Source organism: Cebus imitator, unplaced genomic scaffold, assembly GCF_001604975.1.
Source record: "Cebus imitator isolate Cc_AM_T3 unplaced genomic scaffold, Cebus_imitator-1.0 Scaffold31, whole genome shotgun sequence".
Taxonomy (NCBI): domain Eukaryota; kingdom Metazoa; phylum Chordata; class Mammalia; order Primates; family Cebidae; genus Cebus; species Cebus imitator.
In genome coordinates this window covers 1,123,958-1,149,967 of record NW_016107346.1, presented here as the reverse complement: position 1 = coordinate 1,149,967, position 26,010 = coordinate 1,123,958, and the positions used below count along the sequence as shown (strand labels likewise).

At 37.3% G+C, this 26,010-nt stretch overlaps 1 protein-coding gene across 4 annotated transcripts in view; it reads left to right on the top strand.

Annotated features, from left to right (window-relative positions):
* BTBD3 (BTB domain containing 3) overlaps window positions 1-23,832 on the top strand; it is a 36,877-nt gene extending 13,045 nt beyond the window's left edge. Inside the window, exons 2-5 of one of the 4 annotated variants that reach the window (XM_017523930.1) lie at window positions 15,534-15,801; window positions 16,292-16,382; window positions 16,920-17,038; window positions 19,875-23,832. In XM_017523930.1, coding sequence (XP_017379419.1) covers window positions 15,534-15,801; window positions 16,292-16,382; window positions 16,920-17,038; window positions 19,875-20,907 — 1,511 coding nt within the window. In that variant the 3' untranslated portion in view covers window positions 20,908-23,832. Of the gene's footprint in view, window positions 1-14,978; window positions 15,802-16,291; window positions 16,383-16,919; window positions 17,039-19,874 lie in introns of those variants that run through there. The other 3 variants (XM_037736891.1, XM_017523931.2, XM_037736892.1) reach the window with 3 other exon arrangements.
* The last annotated feature ends 2,178 nt before the right edge of the window (window positions 23,833-26,010 follow it).

The window sequence follows — 26,010 nt, the reverse complement described above, 5'->3', positions numbered from 1 at the left end:
ATAAAATACATTAATAGCTACATGGTTTATATATTCATGAAATACAAAACATGGAGTTCACCTGTTTTTTGAATTGTTACACAACTCTCCAACTAATTTTCTAATATATTTATTGAAAAAATCTACATATAAGTGGACCAGAGCAGTTCAAATCCATAGTGTTTAAGTGTTACCTGTATTTTTAAACGAAATGTTATTGTTGGTAAATTAAATATTTCTTTTGGACTTTTACAAAGTCCTAACGTAAACTTTATTTACAACAAATAATTTTCTTCTATTTAGTATGTAGGAAGATTTCAATATTGTATAGTATCAAATGCCATACTAGTAGGAAGAGGCAGATTCTGCCTGCTATGTGTCTCTTTAAATAAAAGAAAAAAGTTAACAAATTATCTTAAACATTGGCAGCTATGCTTGCTTTAGGAGAACACCAAAGATTGCTAACTGAATCTCCTAAGGAGATATGATACAGGGGAAAGCAAATTTTCAGAGAGAGATGTTTGCTGTCTTGCTGGTTTATGTGAAGTTTCTAGGGATACTTGTCTACCTCAATGCTCATTTATAGTTTTTTTTTTCTTAATGTCTTTGATGTCAATTAATATGACATTGCAACTTATATGCTGTGAATTCTCTGAGGTTGGGGAGATGTCAAACAGTGCCACTGAAAAGATGGAATATTAGCTCTTTGACTGCTCTTAATTTTTTTTTTTTTTTTTTTTTTTTTTTGGTGTAGTTTTGCTCCTGTTGCCTGGGCTGGAGTGCAAGTGGCATGATCACAGCTCACTGCAACCTCTGCCTCCCGGGTTCAAGCGATTCTCCTGCCTCAGCCTCCCGAGTAGCTGGGATTATAGGCACCTGCCATCACACATGGCTAATTTTTTTTTTAGTAGAGACCCAGTTTTGCCATATTGGCCAGGTGGTCTCGAACTCTTGACCTCAGGTGATCCTCCCTTACAGGTGTGAGCCACTGTGCCCGGCCAGCTCTTAATTCTTGTGGCAGAGATTATCTCTTTTGTCCTTCATTCTGTCTACAATGTGCAAAAATATTTTTTGGAGTGAATGGTTGAGAATCTGAGAACTAGTTACTGTTTCCTAGGAGAGTGAAAGGAAAAAGCAGGTATATATAAAAACTTGGCCCCGATCATGTATACTTTGTTAAGAGTTTTTTTTGTTAATAGCTATATGAGTCCATTCTAACACTGCTATAAAGAACTACCTGAGACTTGAATTTAAAAAGAAAAGAGTTTTAATTGGCTCTTGGTTCTGCAGGCTTTACAGGAAGCATGGCTGCAGAGGCCTCAAGAAACTTACAGTCATGTCAGAAGGTGAATGGGAAGCAAGCACATCTTCACATGGTGACAGGAAGGAGTGAACAAAGGGGCAAGTGCTAGGCACTTTCAAACAACCAGATCCGATGAGAATTCACACACTGTCAAGGGGCAAATCCACCGCTATGATCCAGTCACCTCCCACCAGGTCCCTCCCCCAACATCGGGGGGTTACAATTCAACATGAAATGTGGGTGGGGACACAAATCCAAATCATATTAATAGCCTCTAGAGGCTTACCATTATGCTTACAATAAAATCCAAACTTCTTATGAAGCTGGGCATCAGCAGTTCTCATACTTTCTGGTCTTGGGACCCTTTTGTTCTCTCAATTATTTTCAAAAGCCTTGTTTATAGGGGTCATGTCTATTAATATTTACTGTAGTCAAAATTAAAATATTTAAGTGTGTATTTAAAAATAAATGTTTTTGTTGAAGCATATGAAGAAAATCTGGCCTATGCAGATGTATAACAGGAAAAGAATGTTTTAATAGCATTTTCAAATGATTGTGGCTATTTGATACCTCACCAAAACTTCATAAATGCGAGTTTCTTAAAGATTAATTGCTGTATGGAATCAAACTGTATCAGTGAACATTTTGTACTCTCGTTATACTTTAAATCCATTGGTCGATCTTTTACTTTGGATCTTTTGTCAATACATGGTTTTGTATTGTAATTGCATTCTTATCAGAAAAGGTTGGTTCACTGAGTTATGCAAATCTTTCAAGTGTTGACACATTTCATTATACAGTATCAAAAATCACGTTCATTTAATATCACTGCTCTTAACAGAACAGTCTTTTGAGCATTGGGAACCTGTCAGGTTCATGGTGGTGTAATCAAGGTTCCCAAATTCTAATTTTTGCTTGAAGTCTTGAATTTTATGATCGCAATAAATACTGTCAGTTTTCCTTACAGTGACAGGCTGACTTCATTCATTTTTGAGAAAAAGTCTGCCAAATACCTTAGTCTGAATAAGCGTGCTTTGCTTCTTCTGTCAAGTAACAATGGCATTTCAACAAAAAAGCTGCTGGTTTGACTTGTAACACAAATAGTTGTACACGGGTTTTTTTCTCAAGGAAGCCATTCTATTTCAATTTCGCCGGAAATGCTTTGTACCTATTTCCCAATTTCATGACGCAGAATATTTGAAAAGTGTGTACTCAATAGCTGGTTTATTAAAATCAATACTTTTTACTGTTGCATCTCCCAGAGATTCCCCGAGAAACAATACATTGATTATAGCAAAGGGGAATGTACAGTCGCTATTTTGCATTTACCCAGGTCATTTTACCACTATGCTGAAATCCCCCATCATTCAGGTGTGGGTGAGGAGGACTGGGGAAAAGTAAGGGGACTTGACTGCTCCATTGGCACTGTTCACTTTTGCTCAGAGTCACTGGGGTGGCCTTCAAATGACTTAGAAACCAGCAGCATCAATAGTAAGAAAAGTTACAGAGCCAGACTATGGAGCAATTTTTATGTTTTGTAGTTCCTGGAGAAACTCTTGCCTTTTCTGTTTGGAGCAAATTATCCCTTCCATGGCAGCCTTTGTTGTGCATCACCACTAGCAGATGTTGCTGGGAGGTTGCAGAGGGATTTGGTCACTTGTTCTACTTAGATCCTTTCTTAACCAGTGCAAGTCAGAACTGCTTTTAAGTCATATACACATCAAACAACAGGCACACACAGAATGAATTTACCCCACCCTGCCTTCTAAGAAGTATACTTTTCTAGCCAGTGAATTCGTCATTGAAAAATTCAAGCAGTTTTATTTATTTATTTTGGCCACCACAGAACTCAAACTGTGACTTTAAAATAGTTTGTTTACATTTTTAACTCAATGTTTTTTAAAATCATTGCTGGTAGTAAAGGTTCCATAAATACAACAGCCCAGCAAGAGACTTTCTAGATTTGGCCAAAAAATAAGTTATTCCACTATACCATCATTTCCATTTATTGTTACTCCATTTTTTTTTTTGGGAAACAGAGTCTTGTTTTGTAGCCCAGGATGGAGTACAGTGGTGCTATCTCTGCTCACTGCAATCTCCCCCTCCCATGCTCAAGCTATTCTTCTGCCTCAGCCTCCCAAGTAGGCACGTGCCACCATGCCCAGCTAATTTTTGTATTTTTAGTAGAGACAGCATTTCACCATGTTGGCCAGGCTAGTCTCGAACTCCCGACCTCAGGTGATCTGCCTGCCTAAGCCTCCCAAAGTAGTGGGATTACTGACACGAGCCACCATGCCCAGCCTATTACTCCAATGTTGTAAGGGAATATATGGATGGAAGTTGAGAATTCTTAATTTTTTGTAAGAAAAGTCAAACACCTGATTACTCGTCTGATTCTTCTTAGTGAAGTAAGACACAGAGACTCACACGTTGTAAGCAGTATACTTTTCTACTTGTGCTTTTGCTCTGCAGTAATTTGAAATGAGACATTGCCCATCCTAGAAGTGTGGTTTATTTGCGGGGGAGGCATGTATTTTCCTACTGCCCTGTACACACAGCCCATTTTATTACTTTGTTTGAAGATTAGAAGTGTCTAATGTAGTGGAAATTCATCGATTCAATGTTAAGTACAGACTAAACACATTTCAATACCACATTAGAAAGTCTTTTTAATTACCCTTTTTTTGGATTATTCATATGACTGCTTTCCTCTTTTCATGTGAATTGCTGAGAATTTATCATTCTTTCCACTTCATTAAATCATTAAAATTCTTTACTAGCACTATAAATAAATATGCCAGGCCATGAATTGAGACTGGTTGATAAAGGCAACTTTGTCCTGGTAACCAGTGCTTTTTCCTGGTTAACGCACACTTCTCTGTGAATATCTATATTACATCAAATTTAGAATTTTAATGAAGCAAGGCCTTACCTCTAAGCATGTAGGGACTTGCTTTAAGTTGAGCTTTGGTGTTTTCAGCTGGATTAGTTGTGAGATTAATGTAGTATTATATACTGCATTTGTGTTTAGACATGTTCAGGAGAGCCCTGGGACACGTTTAATAGGTATTCAGGTTCTTTGCCACTCTACCTAGTCTAAGCTTGCATCTCAGTCTGCTAGAAACACCATAGACCTTAGTCTCAGACCACTTTGGTCTAGGACCAGTTATACTCCACAAGTGTAATCTAGAATTCTAATTGGACTTGGAAGTATTGGTCTTTAACCTCCTCTTGTGTAACCATTGAAAGCCAGGTGTGTGGGCATGGCACTGTTGCAGATACGGAGATGCAGTCCTCAGAGAAAGCACACTTTAATTTGGCAACATTGAATGTGAGAAAGTACTCAGTTGAGCATGATGAGTCTGGAAGCACCAGGAATCCTTCCTTGCTGAGGTATCCTTTGGACTGCATCTTGAAGGTTGGGTGGATAGGCTTTTGATAAGTTGGGTTGTACAGAAGAAAGGGCAGTAAGGATGGCATGAAGCAGTAGACCCATTTGTAGTGTTAAAACAGTCTGGTTTGCAGGGTGGGTGAATAAAGAGGATGAGTCAAAATAACTGTAAATCCAGCCAGTCATGGAGATCCAAAATACTTTGCATGCCATGCTTCCCCTCACTGGGAAAGGTGAGATGGAATTCCTTCCCTTCTCCTGGGGCGGATGCTTGTTTGCACTCCTCTGGCATGTGAGAGATCTTCCTCAATTCACATGATAGCCCCTTAAGGAACAACATTACAGAGTACAGATAAAATTTGACTTCGTCTCATTTTTGATGTCATATTTTAAATTTTACAAGACAATGTTACTTCAAGCAAATACTGTCATCAACCTATACTGAACTCTTAGAAATCATAGCATCTCCGCAGATGACAAGTAAAATCCTTATGCAGGGAGACCTGACTCAGATGTAAGTTGTGATGTCCATTTTCAGAGATTGACTGTCCTTCCTTGGTCTGGTTCCAGTCATCATCACCATGGATTTTAATGAGTTCATATCTCTGTTAACCAAGGTGGAGTGGTTGCTTCTCTATGTATTATTAAAAAAAAAATAACGTACTGACAGTTGAGTTGCCACTCTTTGAAGGTATATTTTGACTTTAATGTTTTTAATCTGCTTATTATGGTTAAGGTCCATATGTATTGTAAAGTGACGCAGAGATTGGAGAAACACAGATTTAAGAACATGTTTTCATGAACAGTCCCCACTTTCTAAGTGAGACTTATTTTTGCATTATTTCATGCGCAGTTAGATTATTTTATTCCAAATCTCTGGGCAGTTCAAGTACTGACCTACTTATATAGTAGCTCTTAATTTAAATAATTATTTTTATTTTAGAGAATATTAGAGAATTGAATTTTTTTTGAAATACTTTATTTTCTTAGCTCTAATACATGTGATCAAGGTAGGTATAGAACCTCGGTTTTTATTCTGATTATAACAGCATCAGAAGTCGAAGCAACAAAGAAGGGCTTTATCAGTGTCAAATTATTATTTCCTGCAGCAAATGGTGGTAGTCTATGAATATTACTTGATGTTATATTTAAGGTTATACCAACATATAAAGTACACTATGCCTTTCTATTGTGTACTTCATAACAGTTGACCAGGATTGTATACTTTTAAGCTAATTAAAAGTAGCATCGAATGGCCGGGCGCAGTGGCTCACACCTTAATTCCAGCACATTGGGAGGCCAAAGCAGGTGGATCACCTGAGGTCAGGAGCTCAAGACCAGCCTGACCAACATGGTGAAATGCCGTCTCTACTAAAAATACAAAATTAGCCAGACATGGTGGCACATATATGCCTGTAATCTCAGCTATTTGGGAAGCTGAGGCAGGAGAATCACTTGAATCTTGGAGGTGGATGTTGCAGTGAGTTGAGATCATGCCATTGCGCTCCAGCCTGGGCAACAAGAGTGAAACCCCTTCTCAAAAAAAAAAGGTAGCATAAAGCGTATCTTTTAATTTGGTTCTAGAACAGCTTTTACTATGCTAGAAACTGGTTTCTATAATAATGTTCTATCACAGCCTTCTAATTCTACTTGAATTTTTTGTTAGGGGATATTATTGTTATTTTAGAAATGTATGTGCCTTTTTTCATTTTCTTTTGGTGGTATCTACTTGAGAGAAGGTGTGTTCGAAATTGGGTGTGAAGCTGCTTTGTAATTTCATGGATGTCTATGTTTTCCCACAGCAAAATTTGTCAAATTTCACTCAGCATAGCAGACCTCTTAGTGTTAGACCTTGTATTGTTTGCCCAAAATAACTGTATTTCTTTCTGGTCACATATATTGTAAAAACAAAGCAAGGCATTTCATTAAATAGCAATTAATTAATACCTTGCAGGATATGTGTATAGTGATTGTCAAAAGGTGAAATTGTAACTGGTCTTTTCTATGTGGTTTTGCAAAAAAAAAACCAAAATAAAATAAATTTTTTTTTCTATTTTTGCCTTTCCCAACCTATCCTGTTCATTTTACAGTGAGCTGAATTTAAAATCTAAGGTAATTGATGTCATTCAGGTATTTTGGTGTTGATAGTGGGAAGGTAGTAACTTGAAGGACAGGAGAGTAGTATTTATTTCTAAGTGCTGAGTGACCTAAGTGTATACCACTTAGTTGTGGATGTGGGGGAAATTTGGCTGTGACACTTGGAACCTCACTAATAATTAGGACTGACGTAGAATATCTGGTGGTTTGGGAGTTGTCTGGATTCTTTCCTCTCATGCCGTGTGTTCTTTGGAAAAGGTGTTTTTCCCAAATAGAGCAAGACATTCTTTGGTTAACAAGTGAAAGAAGCTTAGGACTTTGATGATCTGATTGTGGAGATGTTCTTGATGACTATCTTTCAAATATCAAAAAAAAGAGAAAAAAAACTATTACTAGCCTAAGTAAAACATATCTTTGGAAACACTTTTTTTTATTTGACCAAAACGTATTATTTTCTTCCTCTGTTATTTAAAGCCAACAAATGATCTGGAAAAAGCCATGGCAATGGTTGGGTGAGGTTTTTCCATTCCAGCATTTCCAGTAGGATTGAAGTCCTCTGTTGGAACAGCCCCATTCAGGCCTTTTTGAAAGGGACCTCCTGAGCCTTGGTTTTACTTTTCTTTGGATAGGTTATTTTCAAGTACCTATTAGAGAGTCATACATATACTGGCATCATTGTATTAATGATAATGTTTCTCTCTCTTAAGCTAACATTTTAATATGGATTCTATTTGTTTGAAAGTAAGCAGTATCTTCTAAAGAGTCACTCAGCTCCAGATTTAACTTGTATATAAAGTAGTTGTAGGTTAATAGATCTTGAATTGATTGAGAAAGTATCTTTAGCAAATATTACCCAGAGAGTTACAGGCTTATACTGATCAGTTTTATGTACATTTTATTTATAATTTTATGTACAATTGTGTGACATGAGAAAATATTAGAAACGTATTACATTAATGCTGGAATTCTTACCAGTCTTGGCAATGCAAATTCTCATTTTGAGATTTCCATCTAGATAGTCTACCATATCAATGGTTGTCATAGTAGCAGTCTCAGTTGAGAATTGTGATTATATACTTTATCAAATAACTACTTGATGAAAGCTCAATTATTCTAATGTAGTTCAGCCAGAATTCTGAGCCATCATCTTGTCTGGTTAAGGAAATAATTAACCAACCTAAAGAAAAAATTTCTCTCTTTCTGTTGAATTGTACAAATTTTACTGTATTTCACTGACTGTAAGGTGCCATCAGGTGTAAGACATGCCATTATTTATATACCACTAGAAAGAAAAAAAAGCCTAATAGTTAGTACTCATGAGATGCCATCATTTAAAAGATACAGACCAGTTTCAGAGATGTTAAAGTGGCAAGAGTGGGGGAGGCACAAGGAATTTACCACCTGTATCCTCTATGTGCATACTTACATATATGTTTATACACACACACACACACACACACACACACACATATAGAGTTTTAGTTGGGTATTGGTCATCATATTAAAATGTAAAGAAAATTAAATAAATTGCCATTTCTGCCAAATATTATACAGATTTTTTAAATCCTAGAAACCTATAATTGGGAAAGATAGGCAATCATGTAGTTAATACTTACACCTGAGGAAATGTACCATGAGCTCATCTAGAGCAGAGTTGTCTAATCTTTTGGCTTCCCTGGGCCACATTGGAAGAATAATTGTCCTGGGCCACACATAAAATATGTTAACACTAACGTTAGCCGATGAGCTAAAAATAAAAAAAAAAATCACAGAAAAAAAAATCTCATAATATTTTAAGAAAGGTAATGAATTTGATTTGGGCTGCATTCAAAGCCATCTTAGGCCTCTTGGGGGCTGTGGGTTGGACAAGCTTGGAGTATGTAAAACTTAGAAATTGATTGCTTTTTTATTGAAGTATTATCAACTTTACAAAAGAAATTACAATATTCCTTTTAATAGCCATCTTCAGAGTATCTCCTGGTAAACTCCTATACCACTTTTCAAGATCACTTAAATGTATGGAAGATAATAATTTGGGATTTAGATGAGTAGTTCAGTATTCCAAACCAGGTGCACACTAAGACACAGTGTATACGTAAGAGCTGTAATCACCAAATGTCATGCTAAATGCCATATAGAATTTTAAAAAGAATCATCATCCCTGCCTTCTAAGAATTACCACATTCTACCTTTGGGCACTCCCCCCACCACCCCACCCAAATCTAAAGCACAATTCAAGGTTAACTGGAGCTCTATGTCATGAAAAGGTGACTTAATGAAACTGACAGTGAACCTTATCCTTGTGGACAGCACTGAGGTATGCCTTGACCAAATACTTGCCTTAGTTATCACCCTTGGTGCTGGAATTCAAACTGGGTTATTGTTAAGACAGGCCAAATTGAGATGCTAGTGAGATATGGCTGGGTGGCTAAATGGACTATTCACAGGAGGCTATTTCAGGAGGTGGATATAGCAGTGCATCAGCCAACAGGCGGCCTCCTGAAAGTTTGAAGACCACAATGGGCGCCCATCCTGAAGTGTGGATTCAAGTGCAGGGTTGGAAATAACACTGTGGGATTGGCCATTGGGTGTGGACCCAATCACAGTGCACAGCACAAATCTTGATTATTATTCAACCTGCCCTACAAAATCAAAGATTAATAGCAACATGGGACCTGCTTGGCCCACACGTGAGACTAGAGGAAGCCTGAAGATAGGATGAAATGTCGGTAACTATGCAGCCTGAAAAAGTACAAGAATGAGAAGCTAGATTAATCTTTGAGTTTTTGTATTTTAGATAATTGTATTACAGATTTTTTTGCTTTGGGTACAATTGCTGCTAATGGTGAAAGCTTACCTTTGTAGAGTGTTTTTGATTAAAGTGCTTTCACAAAACATATAATCTTGCCTTCACAATAAGCCTGAGGGTATAGCTGGGTCTAATTACCCCATTTTGCAGATGAGGAAAATGAGGCTCACAGATACTAATCTTAAGGTCACTTGTTATTGGCTCTTGCTTTTTTCACTGTGCTTTGCTGCCAGTGCTTGACTCCGTATTTCCAAATTTAGAAAGTGTATATAGTCTGTTTTACAGCAGCTGCTGCCTGACTTTGGGGACTGCGAACATTTTGTTGCTTATCTTTTTACCTCCCAAGTCAGAAGCATAATTTTTGCTCAGTATTGAAGGAACAAATAAACAAAAACAAAACACAATTTCATCATAACTTACCAGGTTAAACTACTCTTCTTTGTTAGGTTTATGTTAATCATTTTTGGAAGTGATAGGTATTTCTTCAGTCTACCTTACCTGTTTAAACCTCTGTTAACCTCACTGCTGTTGCTTTTTAGTTGCCTTGTAGTAAACCATGTACAAGTCAGACAAGGAGTCCAGGGTTGGAGCAAGTTAAACAAGAGTTGCCAGCATCATTAGTTGTTGACATAGAAGTTGGTGTTAACTGTGAATAGCTGGTTTCTAACTTTATTTTACCTGGAGAGCCTCTTCTGTTTTTGAGCAGCATCCTCACTGCTGTTCCTTCCTTCCATCTCATTCCACAAGTATCCTTTCAGCATTCTTACCTGTAGTGTCCCCCTACAGGGGTGCAGACTGCATATGTTCATGGTTTTCATATTTGTAAACTTTAAAAGAAAGCTTTTTCTTTTAAGTAGATTAGAAATATAAAAGTAGAGCATTTTGTAAGTATGTGAGGTAATCACTATAGGTGATTTTGTAATCACCTATAGTGATTACCTCACATACTTACAAAAGAAGTAGGGACTCACTAGAGTGGGCAAAGCAAACAACACGACAAGTCAGGAGATCCGTCTTGTAGTCCAGGTGTTGCCCCACTTCTTTACTGTGGAATTTTCACAAACACCTTGTAGCTCTTACACACAGTTGCCATACCTGTGAGAAAAAGAGTTGCATTAAATGATCTCTGGAGTCCCTTTGGGTTTCAAACCTCATTCAAGTCTCCAAACTGAATATGTAACGTTGTGTTAAATAAAGGTAGGATTGCTGACAAACCCTTCAGTGGTGAAAAGGATGATCTAAGTGAACTTAAAATCTGTTGATAATTTTGTTATTATTGAGAATTGAATGGAAATAGGTTAACAGTGATTCGGCTTTCTGGCAATTATAAAGTCAACTGAAACCCACTATTATTAACCAACCTTTTATGTTTGGTTTTTAGTCTTGCTCACCACCATATGCCCAACACCTAATACACTGTATGTTTTATTTTGGGAATACTTTCATAAAAATTTGATGGGCTTCTTGGCCTATTTACTCATTTGGGGCAGACTAACCATGTCTCAAACCGCTCTAAAATTCAGGAGGTGTGGAAACAGGTGGTAAAATGCTAATTGGAAAGAAACTTTAGGGGCAAAATGTGGCAGTAGACATCAGGCTGCTATCCTTTTTTACCCTTCAACCCAGTGGGTGATGTTTCTGGGTTACGGACTCAACAGATAGAGTTTTAACTATTTGTATTTAATCAAGGAGGAAAAGAAGCCATAATCTGTATTTAATGTAATAGACTATGGAAATGAAAGAGAATATATTCAAATCAATCTTACATTTTTATAACATTTTAACCCTAACATTTTGTTGTATTTGAGTTGCAATTACTCAGGGCAGATGAACGCTATGGTTTCTCTTTCTAGAAAAATAAATGCACACATACTGCCAATTTCACATACAGTTTGAGGAGTTTTATGAACCTGTCATCATCTGGTGGTCTCTAGTCCGAATTCTTGATAGAAAAGAACCTAGCATGTTAAACCTTAAATGCCTTTAGAAATAATCTAGACCAGTGTTTCTTAAACTGTGGTCTTAAGATCAGTTGAATGGATTATGACCAACATTAAAAAGAAAAGAAAGAATAAAATAAAAAATAACGGAGTGTATATCATAACATGCTAAACATAAGTTTTGTTTTGTGAACCATCTCTTTCCATGTGTATGCCTGTATATGTGTTTATGTTTAGTATTAAGTCAGAACGTAAAATGTATTTCTTACTGTGGATAGAGTGTAAAGTTTGAAAACAGTTTATTATGGGTGAATCTCTTCATTTTATAGCTGAGGAAAATTGCGGCCTTAAAAGCTAAATGATTTGTTCAAATACTCCCCTTTCTCTATTTAAGTGGCCCAGACAGGACTGAACTAGATTGATTGCTAATTTTACCATGGTACATTGCTAATTTGTTGAAATGGAATTGTGAATTAGACCATTTAAAAATATTAAGTGATTTGTCTGCTTCATAGTTTACTTTTTTTTTTTTTTTTTTGAGACGGAGTTTCACTCATGTTACCCAGGTTGGGGTGCAATGGCGCGATCTCGGCTCACCGCAACCTCCGCCTCCTGGGTTCAGGCAATTCTCCTGCCTCAGTCTCCTGAGTAGCTGGGATTACAGGCACGCGCCACCATGCCCAGCTAATTTTTTTGTTTTTTTAGTAGAGACGGGGTTTCACCATGTTGACCAGGATGGTCTCGATCTCTTGACCTCGTGATCCACCCGCCTCGGCCTCCCAAAGTGCTGGGATTACAGGCTTGAGCCACCGCGCCCGGCAACATTTTTTAATCCCTTATTTTTCCAGCTGAAATCATCACTATCATTATCTTTTAAAATAATCGAGGCTGGTGCTTTCTTTCCAGAGAATGGTCAGCTATCTTGGTCCCTCTCAGTTGGCTGTCTGCATACCTCAATCCTAGAATTTGACATTTGGGGCCTAATCAGAATTTCAGAACAAGATGTAAGGGGTTGTTAAGTTTTTAATGTCAAAACCATATTTAATTATTTTGAATTATTTTCAATTCACCTGATAGTTGAATGCAACCTATGGCACCAGATTTGATACTGGATCATTGGGAAGAGATCCTAGTAGTCCGTAGTTATCTATGTGAGGTTTTTTCAACTTGGATACCATATGAAATGCAGATTCTGATCCAGAATCTGGCTGAGATTTTGGGTAACTTACAGGCTCCCTCTGGATGCTGCTGCTGATCCTTCAACTACATTTTCAGTAGCAAGAACCTGTATAACCTGCCTTTTTACCATGGTAAGAAAAAGTAGCCGTCAGATAATTTTTCTGTCTTGATTTTAAACAGCCATGCTCATCAGTCTTCATATACATTGGAGTAATAATGCCCCTCTTTGTAGCACTGTTCTGGATGATTCAGATTTAGCACTACTTCATTTAACTAGTATTATCAGAATTTTCTACAAAAAAATTATTTTTCTAAATAACTGTCATCTTTAATTTCAGAAAATGTTTCCTAAAATATTGCATAATTCTCCTTCTCAAACTGTTGCATGCACTTTACTTTTTTTTTCTTTAACTTGTGGTGTAAGAGCCATGTTTTTTGGAGACTTATTGGTGGTATTGAGCTATATGCAAAATGATTAAAGATCACAAAGTCTTCTAAGTTCTTCTATGTTTTATGATTTTTCTATTTTGTCTCCATCCAGTTACCAATTAATAGGATGTCTGACTCAAAGCAGCTAGTTTCCCTTTCCATTCTAATTGACTACTTCTGACCTGAAAAGCCAGATATTAGATTTGTTAGAAATATCTATGAGATTAATCCCAGTCAAAAGACCTACCTGGCATTGGGGGGCTTTCCTGAGAGGGAGTTGGTCAGGAAGTTCAGTAGCAGTTGAGCAGAAGAGAAATCCTTTAGTGTTAATCCTATTCTGAATAGTTAAATCAATAGAAGCTTACTTGTTTCTTCATGCATTTCTCTATGTGCTTTTTAAACTGGTTCCTAGATCCCTCTCTTGTTAGAGTGTTTGTGTGTTAAAGTGTATGTGATTTGGAGGTGTCTGCATGTATGTGCATGTTAATTCTGCTATTGAGAATATAATAAATAAGCAGCACTTTAGGATCCTTCTAAAATGGAGACAGGTAACTGTGCTAAAGGCCCTGTTTCTCTTACAGAGTATGTTTTGCAGAGGCATTGCAAACGGTTTTGAGAATAATAATAATAACAATAAAGAGGATATTTCTTGGTTCAATTTAATGTTCTAGGGTTCTAGGGATTTAAAGACTGATTTCTGGTAACTGCCTTAGCAGATTATTAATTATAACAATGACAGTCCTAACTCTTATTTGCTGAGCACTCACTGCGTCAGGCAGTCGTTACTCAGACAAATGTTGTTACGACAAGGAGGGATATGGGCCTGAAGGGTGCATTTGCCTGGGGGGATAGCAAATGATTGCTATGCTTTGAATAAATGAAAGTGATACAAATAGATAGGGGTGAGACTAAATCTCTTCCTGAGTCCCTCTTTACAATAAATAAGCATGCATAGAACCTGTAGCAGGTGTTTGTGTGTGTGTGTGTGTTTTTTTTTACTCACCAACTCTAGAAATTGTTGAAGGATTCACAACTATAAAAATCAAATAGTAGCTTATATTCTTCTAATGCAAAGCAGGAGAACCTGCTTGCATTTTAACTAGGTAGAATCAGAACACTTATCATTTTGAATAGCCTTGTTATTGGTTCTGTGTTAGAAGTTGTAAATTATATTCTTTAAAAGGAAGATAAGACTAAATGTAGCCTTAACAGTTAAGTTGAATTTTGAGATCCTGAACAGGGCCCCATCTGAAATATTTTTAGTGAATTACAGCCTTTAAACATTGATCATCAGATTGTTTATATTTGAACCTTATTTTTACTTCTAGAGTTTATCTTATGCATCAGTGCAGTTAGATGTACTGGTATAATCTTAATCTAATTAACAGTATCTTGTGACCTGAGACTTCTGTCAAAGATCATTATAGAAGCTAGAAAACATTGGGAGGAAAACTGAACACATGGCCTCAGTATGACTTGCACTCAAAGAGACTGAGAAAAAGAAAAATAACGTCCTTTGCCTTTAAAGTGTAATAAATGTGTTTGCTATTAACAACCCTTTTCAGTTTGTAGACTGGAGGATTTTGTTTGAAGTATTTGAAACCAAATGCTGCCGGGAAAAAATTTTTTAGTAGAAATAATAGGGTAGATATCTGTCCCTACCCTTTGTTAATTGATCCTGCTTAACTAGGGAAATAATGTATGTCTACTGAAGAGAAATCTGTGGGCATAAACTCCTCCCTTCCTGTTGTCAAATATATTTTGTATGTTGTTTATCTTATTTAAATATACAGCAGACGAGAGAATGCAAGTGCTGTTCCTTTAATATCAGAACTATGCATGCTACAATAGGTGTCACTGTTTTGCTTGGTCCAATCATGATTGGTGACTTCAGCTATTGGCTCGGAGCACTGGCTGTCTGACTCCATCTGCAGGGCTGTAATACCTACTCTCCTCCGATCCATTCACCACACAACTTCAGCCGGCTGAACAGACTCGCGCAGCTCCAGCCCATCTTGCTAACCTAATTCAGAAAACAAGTGCTACAGCTCTGTGCCTGTCATTTTTGCAGTGTAGGATTTTCAGGTGATCTAGGAAACAGTTATTTTTATGAGCAAATAAGAGAAACAGGAATCATGATGGGGATATATTTAACAGACCCAGTACTGGATAAAACTTAAAGCCAGTTTCTATTCAACATAGTGAAAAGGTCACCTTGCCTGGCTGAGAAAAGCCGCAAAATATCAGCTTGCTGGTTTCAGTTAACCTCTTAGCTCGGGCTAATCTCTTTTCCTTGATGTTCAAATCAATTTGGGATATCTAACTCCAAAGAGAGACACACTGTACTCATGGTAGATGACAAGGAAAAGAACATGAAATGTCTCACCTTCTTCTTGATGCTTCCAGAGACGGTAAAGAACAGGTCCAAGAAAAGCTCGAAGAAAGCAAATACCAGCAGCAGCAGTAGCAACAGCAGCAAGTTGCCCCCAGTTTGTTATGAAATAATTACCTTGAAGACTAAAAAGAAGAAGATGGCTGCTGATATATTTCCCCGTAAAAAGCCAGCCAACTCTAGCAGCACCAGCGTCCAGCAGTACCACCAGCAGAATCTCAGTAATAACAACCTTATCCCGGCCCCAAACTGGCAGGGTCTTTATCCCACCATTAGAGAGAGGTAAGTGCCGGACTAGTCTGTTTACTTTAAAAGTTTTCCTGTGTTGAAGTTTTTGCTCCTGCAAAATGTGTAATGTATTTTAACACAAATCTGTGTTTCCTCTTTTCCCAGAAGCTTTTTATTGGTAATGGAAAATTGCCTTGTATCTTTTCCAAAACAGTACAGCTGTTTTCCTCTTAGATAAAAATGTTTTTGCAAGCTGTAATGTTTAAGTGACTGGGTTGCCTATGGACCATAGAAGATAGGAACCTTTTATTTGTCCTTAGCCTTATTAAAAGTTTGTGTAACTTTTATTTTAAACTTTAGTTACTTCCCATGTGTTTGAAATGATTACGAACAGTTGTTTAGTTAGAACCTTTATTTGTTGTTTTGCCTTGAAGTTACTGAACTGTTGCTTAGCTTGCAAGTCTTTTGTAGGTTTTCTATGCTGGGGAAAGGGGGTATTAAAAATGCAAGCTGCTGTGAATTAATGAGTTGCCTCTGTTTATAGAAATGCGGTGATGTTCAATAATGATTTGATGGCAGATGTACATTTTGTGGTTGGGCCACCAGGTGGGACTCAGCGGTTGCCAGGACACAAAGTAAGCAACAGCTGCATGACCGGTTTAGTCCTGAGGTTTACAAAGAGGGACCCTCTCCATAAGCCTGGAACTTGGTGTGGGCAGCTTGCCGATGTCAGGCAGTGCATGTTTCACTCGATTAGGGAGAGAGTGCACCCTTTCCAGAGGGCTTTGGCCACGCTTAATTTTTTCTTTGTTTCCTTCTATGCTGCTTTATATCTCACACATCCCCTCTTAACTCTTCAGTCATGGGAAGTTGTGACAGGTTAGGAAAGTCATATGTTTACCCTTCTCCAAGAATTCGGTTATGTAAGCTTTTATTGTATGTATTTAGTAATGAGGGGACATGTGCATTAATCTCTTAAAGCTTTGAGATAATTAGCAGCATGGTCTTATGCTTCTGTGGCAAGATACCCTGTGTACCTTGGCTTTTTCAAAGCAGTGGGTTTAGGTACACTATATCTAGTAAACCTGATTGCCTAGGGTTGTTTTTCTGAATTGATTTGCTGGAAATGCCTTCAATTTAGTGTATGAAATAAGATTTCCCTTTCTACACAGTATGTTTTAGCTGTTGGGAGCTCTGTGTTCCATGCGATGTTTTACGGAGAACTTGCAGAGGACAAAGATGAAATCCGTATACCAGATGTCGAACCTGCTGCTTTTCTTGCTATGCTGAAGTAAGCATCATTTGTATGTTTGGAAAGAGTTTGTTTATGCTGTATTTGTACCCGCTGGTTTCACAGTTAAATTTAAGTTCTACATAACAGAAAAGAAGACTGATGAAGAAAGAGGGTGCTACTTACCTTGTAAATGTTTTTGGAAAAAAACACTTTATCTTTCAGTGGAAACCATATGGAATTATGCAGCATTTATAATCACACCTTGACATAGAATTTGGGACCAAGTGGCATGTGTAGTGATCTGATTTTTAACAACTTACGATTAAAGACAAATAACTTTCTGGCATTAGCATTATCTAATAGAACGTGTTCTCTCTGAAAGTATTGTGTGTGAAAAAGTCTTTAAAGAGATAAATGTTTTTGCTTCACAATTTCAGAAATTACTTGCTTTATTTAAATATCACCAGTTGGGAGATTTCTGAGTATTCTAAGAGTTATTGTCTCCTAAGACCAAATGAAATATCTGTTGAAATAATCTGATCTTTGTGTACACATACATATACATACTCTTATATAAAATCAGACACTCCTTCTCAAGGGTAAAAAGTATTTGCATTTGATATTAGAGGGGAGATCCTAGAAAGATACAGATAGTCTCGTATAGTTTTGTGTGGTTTTACACAGAAAAGCTTTCATTTCACATGTGAAACTGTAAGATATGTATTTATAAAAAAGATAGTTTTCTGTCTGGTAGGTTTTCTGCAGGCTCTAGTATATGTTAACCACGTTATAGAATTAGCTTCTTTATCATGTACGGTACTAAACAATGTGGTAGTCCTATTAAGTGACCAAAATTTAATTATTGTTCTAAGTAATATTTATATAAGTTTTCCTAATCTTTATTCTAGCACAGCGAAGTATATAACTTTAAGGTTGTCTCTTGCTCTAGGGATTTCAGTTCATTTGAATAAGTAAAATGTTTGTTGAAAAATATTCAGTGGGTCAACAAGTTGGGCAATACTCCTACATATGGTGAAAATGTTGCCATACATTGTTTGTTGTCTCCTGAAAAATAAGTATTATAGTTAGTTCTAGCACTTAAAAGTTTTTAATTCCTTATTCATAATACAGTTTTGAAATCTAATTGTCACTGATAAGAACTTTCACAGTGGGAGATAGGGAAATTAAAGGCAAGTAACCATGTGAAGTACCAAAATATAAACTAATCTGCTACTTTTAACCTTTGTATGCTTTTGGAGATATATGTACAGAAACTAATTTTACCTGCAAGGATCCCCATTGCATGAATCAGCTTTGTATTTTTGACAGTGTTTTCTGTTGCTGATGAGATTGCTAGCTCTAGTTCAGCATTTTATCTTCACTGCAGTCAAACAGGAATGTTGTATCATTCCTGATATATAGATAATTAGGAAACATAAGCAAGAATGGCAGAGAATTACATCTCACCTAAGTCATTTGATTATCATTTGACAAGTATCTTTTCCCACAGATGCATTGCCTGTAGTATATATTGATATAGCTTTATAAGATGATACATGTAGTTCACATGTGATAAGTGATAAGATCAGAAATGAGTCAGGTGCCATTTGCTCTAATGCTGTAGTTGGGAAAGTGGTGACCTGCTACATCAAATATGAGTAGCCAGTGTTCCTGGGGTTGTCAGAAAAAGAGAACAGCTGCTCCCTTGAGAGTTCCAGGGTAAAAGCTAGAAAGTGCTGACCATGTTCTAGGATCCTCCCCAGGGTCCTGGCTCGTGGTTAGAGCATCACTGAGCTGCAGGTGTGTTGTCAAGTGGCCTTGCCAGTAGTAGGTGACTTAGCCTATCAGAGAAGAGAAAGGTTCCTGCAAGCAAAAAGGCAGGTTTCATTTGTGATTGTGGACATTTTTTCTCATTGCCATACTTGTGTGTTTTTTTCTTCTTATAGAAGCTATTGCTAATTTCTTAAGTTATATGTGTTTCACTAAGGTGAAATATAATAACTAAAGGAAAACTCAAGATAAACAAGCTGTGGACCTCAGGTAGAAGAGAAGCAGATGATGGCTACCTTTACGTGCCTCTTTGGGAGACTGTCACTGTCTCCCAAAAAGTGTATCCCATGAAATATATTATCTCCTGAAGTAAGGACAGTTCACAGAAGCACAGGAATCATACACATTTAAGCTTTCCTACTTTGTCTTTTATTCAGTGTATCTGGAAATAATGTAATCTTTAATTCTGAAGATAGAAGCAATGTGTGTAGAAGGAAGAGTTTTGAGTTTAAAAAACAAAAACAAATAAAAAGTTTATTATTGGATTCTATGTAACATTAACTGGAAGATAGCATTGCAGTCCATATTTGATAATCCACTGAACTTGGAACTATTTGAAAAATATTTAATATCAGATTTTATTTTGTGTTTAGGAAAACTCCAAAAGCATCAAGATGTAATAATTGCTGACATCATAGTATTAAAAGCGTTGTTTTTATCTAAATATACAGAAAGAAAATTTCACAGTAAAACCATATATATTGCTCTTAAAACAGGACTATTCTTGTAATAGAATTTTACTTTTTTTGGTAATGTTGACTATCTCCAATATGCAGTTCTTTTTCAGTTTTAATTCCTTCTGTTTTGTTGAGATGACACTGAATGCAGCTTATAAAATAGAGGCTAGAATGGTAGCACAAGGTTAATATCTTTAATTTTTACTACTGGGTTGAAATACTAATTATTAATATGTTTCAGATGTTTCTTTGCTCTCCAAACATGTTTGTAATAACTGTCACATAAGATGATGTTCTCAGAACAAACTTGAAAGTGGTTGTATCTTTTCTTGCTGGATGTACTCATTTTGTAAAAATTCCACTTACAAGTTATGTGCTTTTTTCAGATATATCTATTGTGATGAAATTGACTTGGCTGCTGACACAGTGCTGGCCACACTTTATGCTGCCAAAAAGTACATTGTCCCTCACCTTGCCAGAGCCTGTGTTAATTTCCTGGAGACCAGCCTGAGTGCCAAGAATGCCTGTGTGCTCCTCTCCCAGAGCTGCCTGTTTGAGGAGCCAGACCTGACCCAGCGTTGCTGGGAGGTGATCGATGCCCAGGCTGAGTTAGCTCTCAAGTCTGAGGGATTCTGTGATATCGACTTCCAGACTCTAGAAAGTATTCTCCGTAGGGAAACTCTGAATGCCAAAGAAATTGTGGTTTTTGAAGCAGCTCTCAACTGGGCTGAAGTAGAATGCCAACGACAAGATCTAGCGTTGAGCATTGAAAATAAACGCAAGGTCCTAGGAAAGGCACTTTACCTGATCCGCATACCCACAATGGCCCTCGATGATTTTGCAAATGGTGCTGCACAGTCCGGAGTATTAACTCTCAATGAGACCAACGACATCTTCCTCTGGTATACTGCAGCCAAAAAGCCCGAGCTGCAGTTTGTGAGTAAAGCCCGCAAAGGCCTGGTTCCCCAGCGCTGTCACCGTTTCCAGTCATGTGCCTATCGAAGCAACCAATGGCGCTATCGGGGTCGCTGTGACAGCATCCAGTTTGCAGTTGATAAAAGAGTATTCATTGCTGGCTTTGGGCTGTATGGCTCCAGCTGTGGTTCTGCAGAATATAGTGCCAAGATTGAACTTAAGCGGCAAGGCGTTGTCCTGGGGCAGAACTTGAGCAAGTACTTCTCAGATGGGTCCAGCAATACCTTTCCGGTGTGGTTTGAATACCCAGTGCAGATCGAGCCAGACACTTTCTACACAGCCAGTGTGATACTGGATGGCAATGAACTCAGCTACTTTGGACAAGAAGGCATGACAGAAGTTCAGTGTGGCAAAGTGACTGTCCAGTTTCAGTGCTCCTCAGATAGCACCAATGGCACTGGGGTACAAGGAGGGCAGATCCCTGAACTTATATTCTATGCTTGAAAACTCACATCCTGAAGCAGCGTGAGCTCCGAAGTGCACATCTGGTTCCAACTTGCTTGATGCTTAGCTCATCTGCAAATATGTGATCAGTACCGGTAATTTGTAATGAATGAAGCGGTAGGCAGGTTCTAATTTCTTTTAACCTTTTAATTATGTACAGGCAAAAATGCAGCATTCCGCTTTTAACTGTATGCTTAAAAGAGCTAAGGCTTTTTAGTGGTTTTAGAGTTGCGTCTATATACCTGGGGATATTGTATGCTTTCCCAAGCATTTCACCACCCTCTCAGTTTTGTCCCTCTGAGGATAATTTTAGATCACATTGAATTTCCTTTTGAATGTTATTTGATGAACAGAAATAAAGTGATAATGAGTTATTTTTAAACAGAACTCCTGTTCCCCCCATCCCCAAAGAAACAGATAAACCTCAGTGTACAATTTTGAAAGAAGCCTTTGCCTTGTAATGAGTAATTTAGAAAGTAGACAGTGGTCATGTTTGGCTCTTGTTTTATTCCTTTTACATTTGTTGCTTCTGGGATTAAAAAAAATTCTAAATTCATAAGATTGTTAGGTATTAAACACTTCAGAGTATCAGTGTAAAATTGGAAAATAAGGAATTGGGCATTTGTTTAGGCCATGACTTCTACAAGCAGATTTATATTCTTTTAGTTTAGAAGGCAAAAAATTTCAATATAGATACTTCTTTTAGAAGTAATTAAATTTTGTCAATAGAAAAAAGTTAAAGTCCTACAAATTTAAACTGTTTAAAAAGGAAGCCTAAAAAAGACTTATACTACAAATAATTTAATTGATGGTACATAAGAATATGCAGTTTGAAAAAGTCAAACTCTTCTCCCCACTTAGCTTTTGATCCCCACTGTTTGCTTATTTGTATAAGTCATACTGTGTAGAATTCCTATTTTCTTTTTTCCCATTAAAAGAGGACCAAACAATTATTTATACAAATGGAGTAACAACTAGTTTTGTAGCACTACATGTTAATGTAATAAGATACCTTTGTTCATTTTTTAAAATCTGAAATATACTTTACCTGATCCACTTTGATTATATATTATATTCTTTGTTAATTTAAATTTTGTCCTGTTCCTAGACTGCTAGAATCTGGCCCCTAGCCATCTTAAAAGTACCAGCATATGCCTGCAGGGTGTATAAAAAATGATCTGGAGTGACAAATTTGATTATACCTAATATTTACTACATCAGCATCACATCTAGCTCTCTTGTCCACAGATAATATAAACAAAGGAGGGAAAAGCTTATTAAAAAATTCTCCTTCACTGTTGGCTTGTTCTGGTTTAGTGCCTGTCCCTGGCAGTGTCCAGTGTGTTCATTTCCAGTTGAAGTGTCCATGTGTTTCTGGGCAGCTTTTCTGCTCAGTGTGATCCTGAGATGGCTTCCCCCCGCCACCCAGAGTGTGGTCCCTGGCCGCCTCCTGCTCCTGCTCTGCAAACCAGAACCTGGCTTGTCTGGAGCCAGGAGTTAGTCCTGGGGTGTGTGTGTGCCTGCGCACCCATGCGCATGCAAGTGTGTTTGCCAGCTCAGGAACTGTCTCCTCTCTACGTTGCTTACTAATAAGAGGTGGGACAGTAATGGTCCTCCTGCTGGCCCCAGCAAGGCCCATGAGTGACTGCCCTTACTTATTCACTGTGCTTCTGGGCCACTTCTTCCCTTATAGATGTGGGCTTGTTGCCTTTAGCCGGCTTCCCTGAGGGAGGATAACACTGGATTATTGGAAATGTTTTAGTTACTCTTGCCATTACCTACATCTATTAGCATAGATTATGAAAAGCTGTTATTGGTGATGATAGATGAGTATTTCCAGGACAACTTGCTAAAATTATAATTATTTCTTAATAGGGAGATTACAGGTAGTTTGGCAAAGCATTGATGAAATACAAAGGTACATTTTCTATTAAAAAACATACTTCTACAAAAAAGTTTGGTTTTTAAATTATGGTTAAACATTTCAGTAACTCATAGCTATGATGCAGGTTGGTAGGCCTGATTAGAAGGCATTAGTTTTTAAGCCAGAGGAGAAGAAACTTTAACACCAATTGCATCCTATCAAATTGTTGAGGTGAGTGTGATAGTCATAGAGTGCAGAGCGCATTCATTCACTAACACTCCCTGTCACTGCCCATGTTAGCTAGTGGCCGCCACGTAACTAGCAAGCTGCTGGTGAAAGTCGTGTGAAATCCTGTACACTGTGTATAGAAGAATGTAATTTTATGTTAATTGTTATTACTTTAAAAGAAATCTACCATCTGATTGGCTGGTCCTGAGAGCTGTGGGTAAAATTTGAAAATTGTGTTTAGAATAAGAAGTTTTACATTTTAAAACCTATTCTCCTTTATGCATTTTCAATGAAATGGAATGAACGCCAATGTGCTTGCTTTATTTTCTTTGGTAATCTTGGATTTTGTAGCTTTTAAAACTAGAAACCAGTGTTCTAACAAAGCAGGCAACTCTATAAACACAATTTTAGTAAGCAGAATACACTATAGATGCTTTTCCCCAGTGTATTTGGCAGTCTTTGTCGTTGTTCATCCTGGGGATAAAGGGGAACTAGGCTAGCAGTTCTAATGTAATATTCTTTAAGCATATCTTAAAATAGTATTCACGTAAATGGTCTAATTTCTACATAATTATTGCACTGAACTGTCTTTTTTGTTTATTAAGGTGTTTAAATAAGCTCAGCTAATTCAAGACACTGTGGCCACTTGTGCATCAGTGTGCTTGAATTTAGTAGCTTACAGCATTATTTATGAAGGAAAAAATATATAAATATGAAGTACCTCATGTTAAATGTTATTGTACTGTATTTTTAATGTAACAGTGCAGATCTTGTTAGACACCTGAATGTGTATAATCATGTTACATGCAAATAAAATAAAACTAGTTCATAGATTTGTTTTCCTTAATGTTTTTGTCACTCCCTTGAAATAGTCAGAAATTCATTCTGGCACTTTTGATGCCACTACATTTTGCAGAGATGGTTTCACAGAGGCATTTGTTTGCTAAGTGTTCAGATATCTTTGATCTCTAAAGAAGGAAAAATTTGAGGCAAAAGCTTAACCAACAGTGAATATGTTAATCAATTGCATTGTTCAAAACCTGTTAAGTTAATGAGAGGGAGTGAATGGGTGCATTTATATTTCTGTTATGGATTCGTCGTTGGTCCCTGTTCTGAAGCTATAGTTGCTCAAATATCCAGATCTTCCTGTACTAAGGGGGTGCTAATACTGAATGACATCTGGCTTCTGATGTGACCAATGCTGCTGCTTCCTTTGTTACAGTAGCTTAAGTCTAGGAATTCGAAAGAATTATGAATATAGTTTTTACGTGCTCAAGTAGTTTTACATTATATTTCTTCATATCAAAATTTATATATACACACATCCACATACTCATACATAACTATGCACATACACTTTTGTTTCCTCTGCAGCTCCTGATGCTTTTCTGCTGTAGTTTAGTGTGAAACCTTATATATTTGCTTAACCACTTAATTTATGCAGGGTTTAGTTTCTATAACTTACCTGCCCAAAGGAGTTTTGGAATTACTCCCAAAGAACAAAGGCACTGGAACTCCCCATTCTCAATCACTTCAATCACAGTTACAATCTGAGTTACAAAGATCTTTAATCCCGGGAAGCCTTAGCCATTATCTCTTCTTTGTTGCCACTTAATCCATCTATGTTTATTTTCATTGTTGCAACACAGTTGGGAACGATCCTCCTTCACTGTTGGGACTTGGGATCTACATGTCACAGAGAGTACACTTTGCTCCCAGTTGACTCTGTGAAAGCCATGGGTTTACACTTGGGTGGGGGGGAAAAAAGGAGAAAAGCATTCCTGAGGAACTAAATGGCATAAAATATAGAGGCCAAAACAAGCCAGTAGCTCTGAAAACCTGTGGCTGAGTGTTTATTAGAGCAGGGTTTTGAGTGCCTTTGAGGTGCTTCAGTAGAAGATGAACACACTTTGTGGATTCCTCATTAGTACATTTCAACATTTTTACAGAGCCATTTACATTTATTGACTATTCCCTTTGCTCTGCACTTCATTTATCCTCTTCAGAATATTTTTTCTAAAAAACTAATATTAGGGAAAATTTCCAAAAATCATTTCTTCATTTATTTCCTTAACCAACATAAACACTGGTGGAAAGTTTCTCAACTAAGAAATTGCCAGGTAGGTGAGATGGAGGTACCTGTGAAGAAGCGAAGATTGTGGCCAACCCTGCCACACTTCAAGCAGTGTGAGGCGCTAGCAGTTACAGACTGGTCTCCAAAGAATGTTTGGATACATTTTCCGAACGTGGGCATCTCCCCCGTTGCCTCATAAACCTTTTTTTGAGAAGTGAAGGGCAGTAGGGAAAGTGTAATTCCTATTTTTGCCAACCCTACCTATCCTCATGATCATTGTTTACATGCCTGTCTACTTCAGTGTCCAGTGGACAGCAGTTTTACTAGCAGATGCTGCTGTTTTATGCCCTGCCATCTAAAAAGTTCCTAACCTCAAGATAAATAGTGAAACCAAACAACCCACTCTTTGTCAAACCTGTACTTTAAATACGTCTATGTGTAGGACATCATGAAAGTTATGTATTAGACTACTGGCCCTTAATTCTCTTAATGATCTCTCTTTAAGCTGTTGGTAGTAACCAGAGTGGGTGTGTGTTCAAAGTTATAAGGATGATGTCCTTTTTCACTTCATGTGACAACAGTACAGAAAATTATTAAGGCATATTTTTTTTGTTATGACTGATGAGCAGTTTTATATTTAATGAACTCTTATTTCAATGGTTTTAGAGTAAAATTACACCTGAAAGAAATTAAAGATATGTCATACTAGTGGCCTCCATGTTAACTTTGACATGGAGTGCTGCAATAAATCTATGAGCAGCCTAGAGTATGCAGACTCTTTTGTGAGAAACCAGGAAAGTCTACAAAATATTTTGATACGTAGCAGCCTTTACTGTGGCTATACAATATGAAGTTTCTTTCCTAAACTATATTCAAAAGATAGTCAAAAGAAAGATAATGACTAGGGAAGTTCAAATAATCTTTCAAAGCTTGAAGC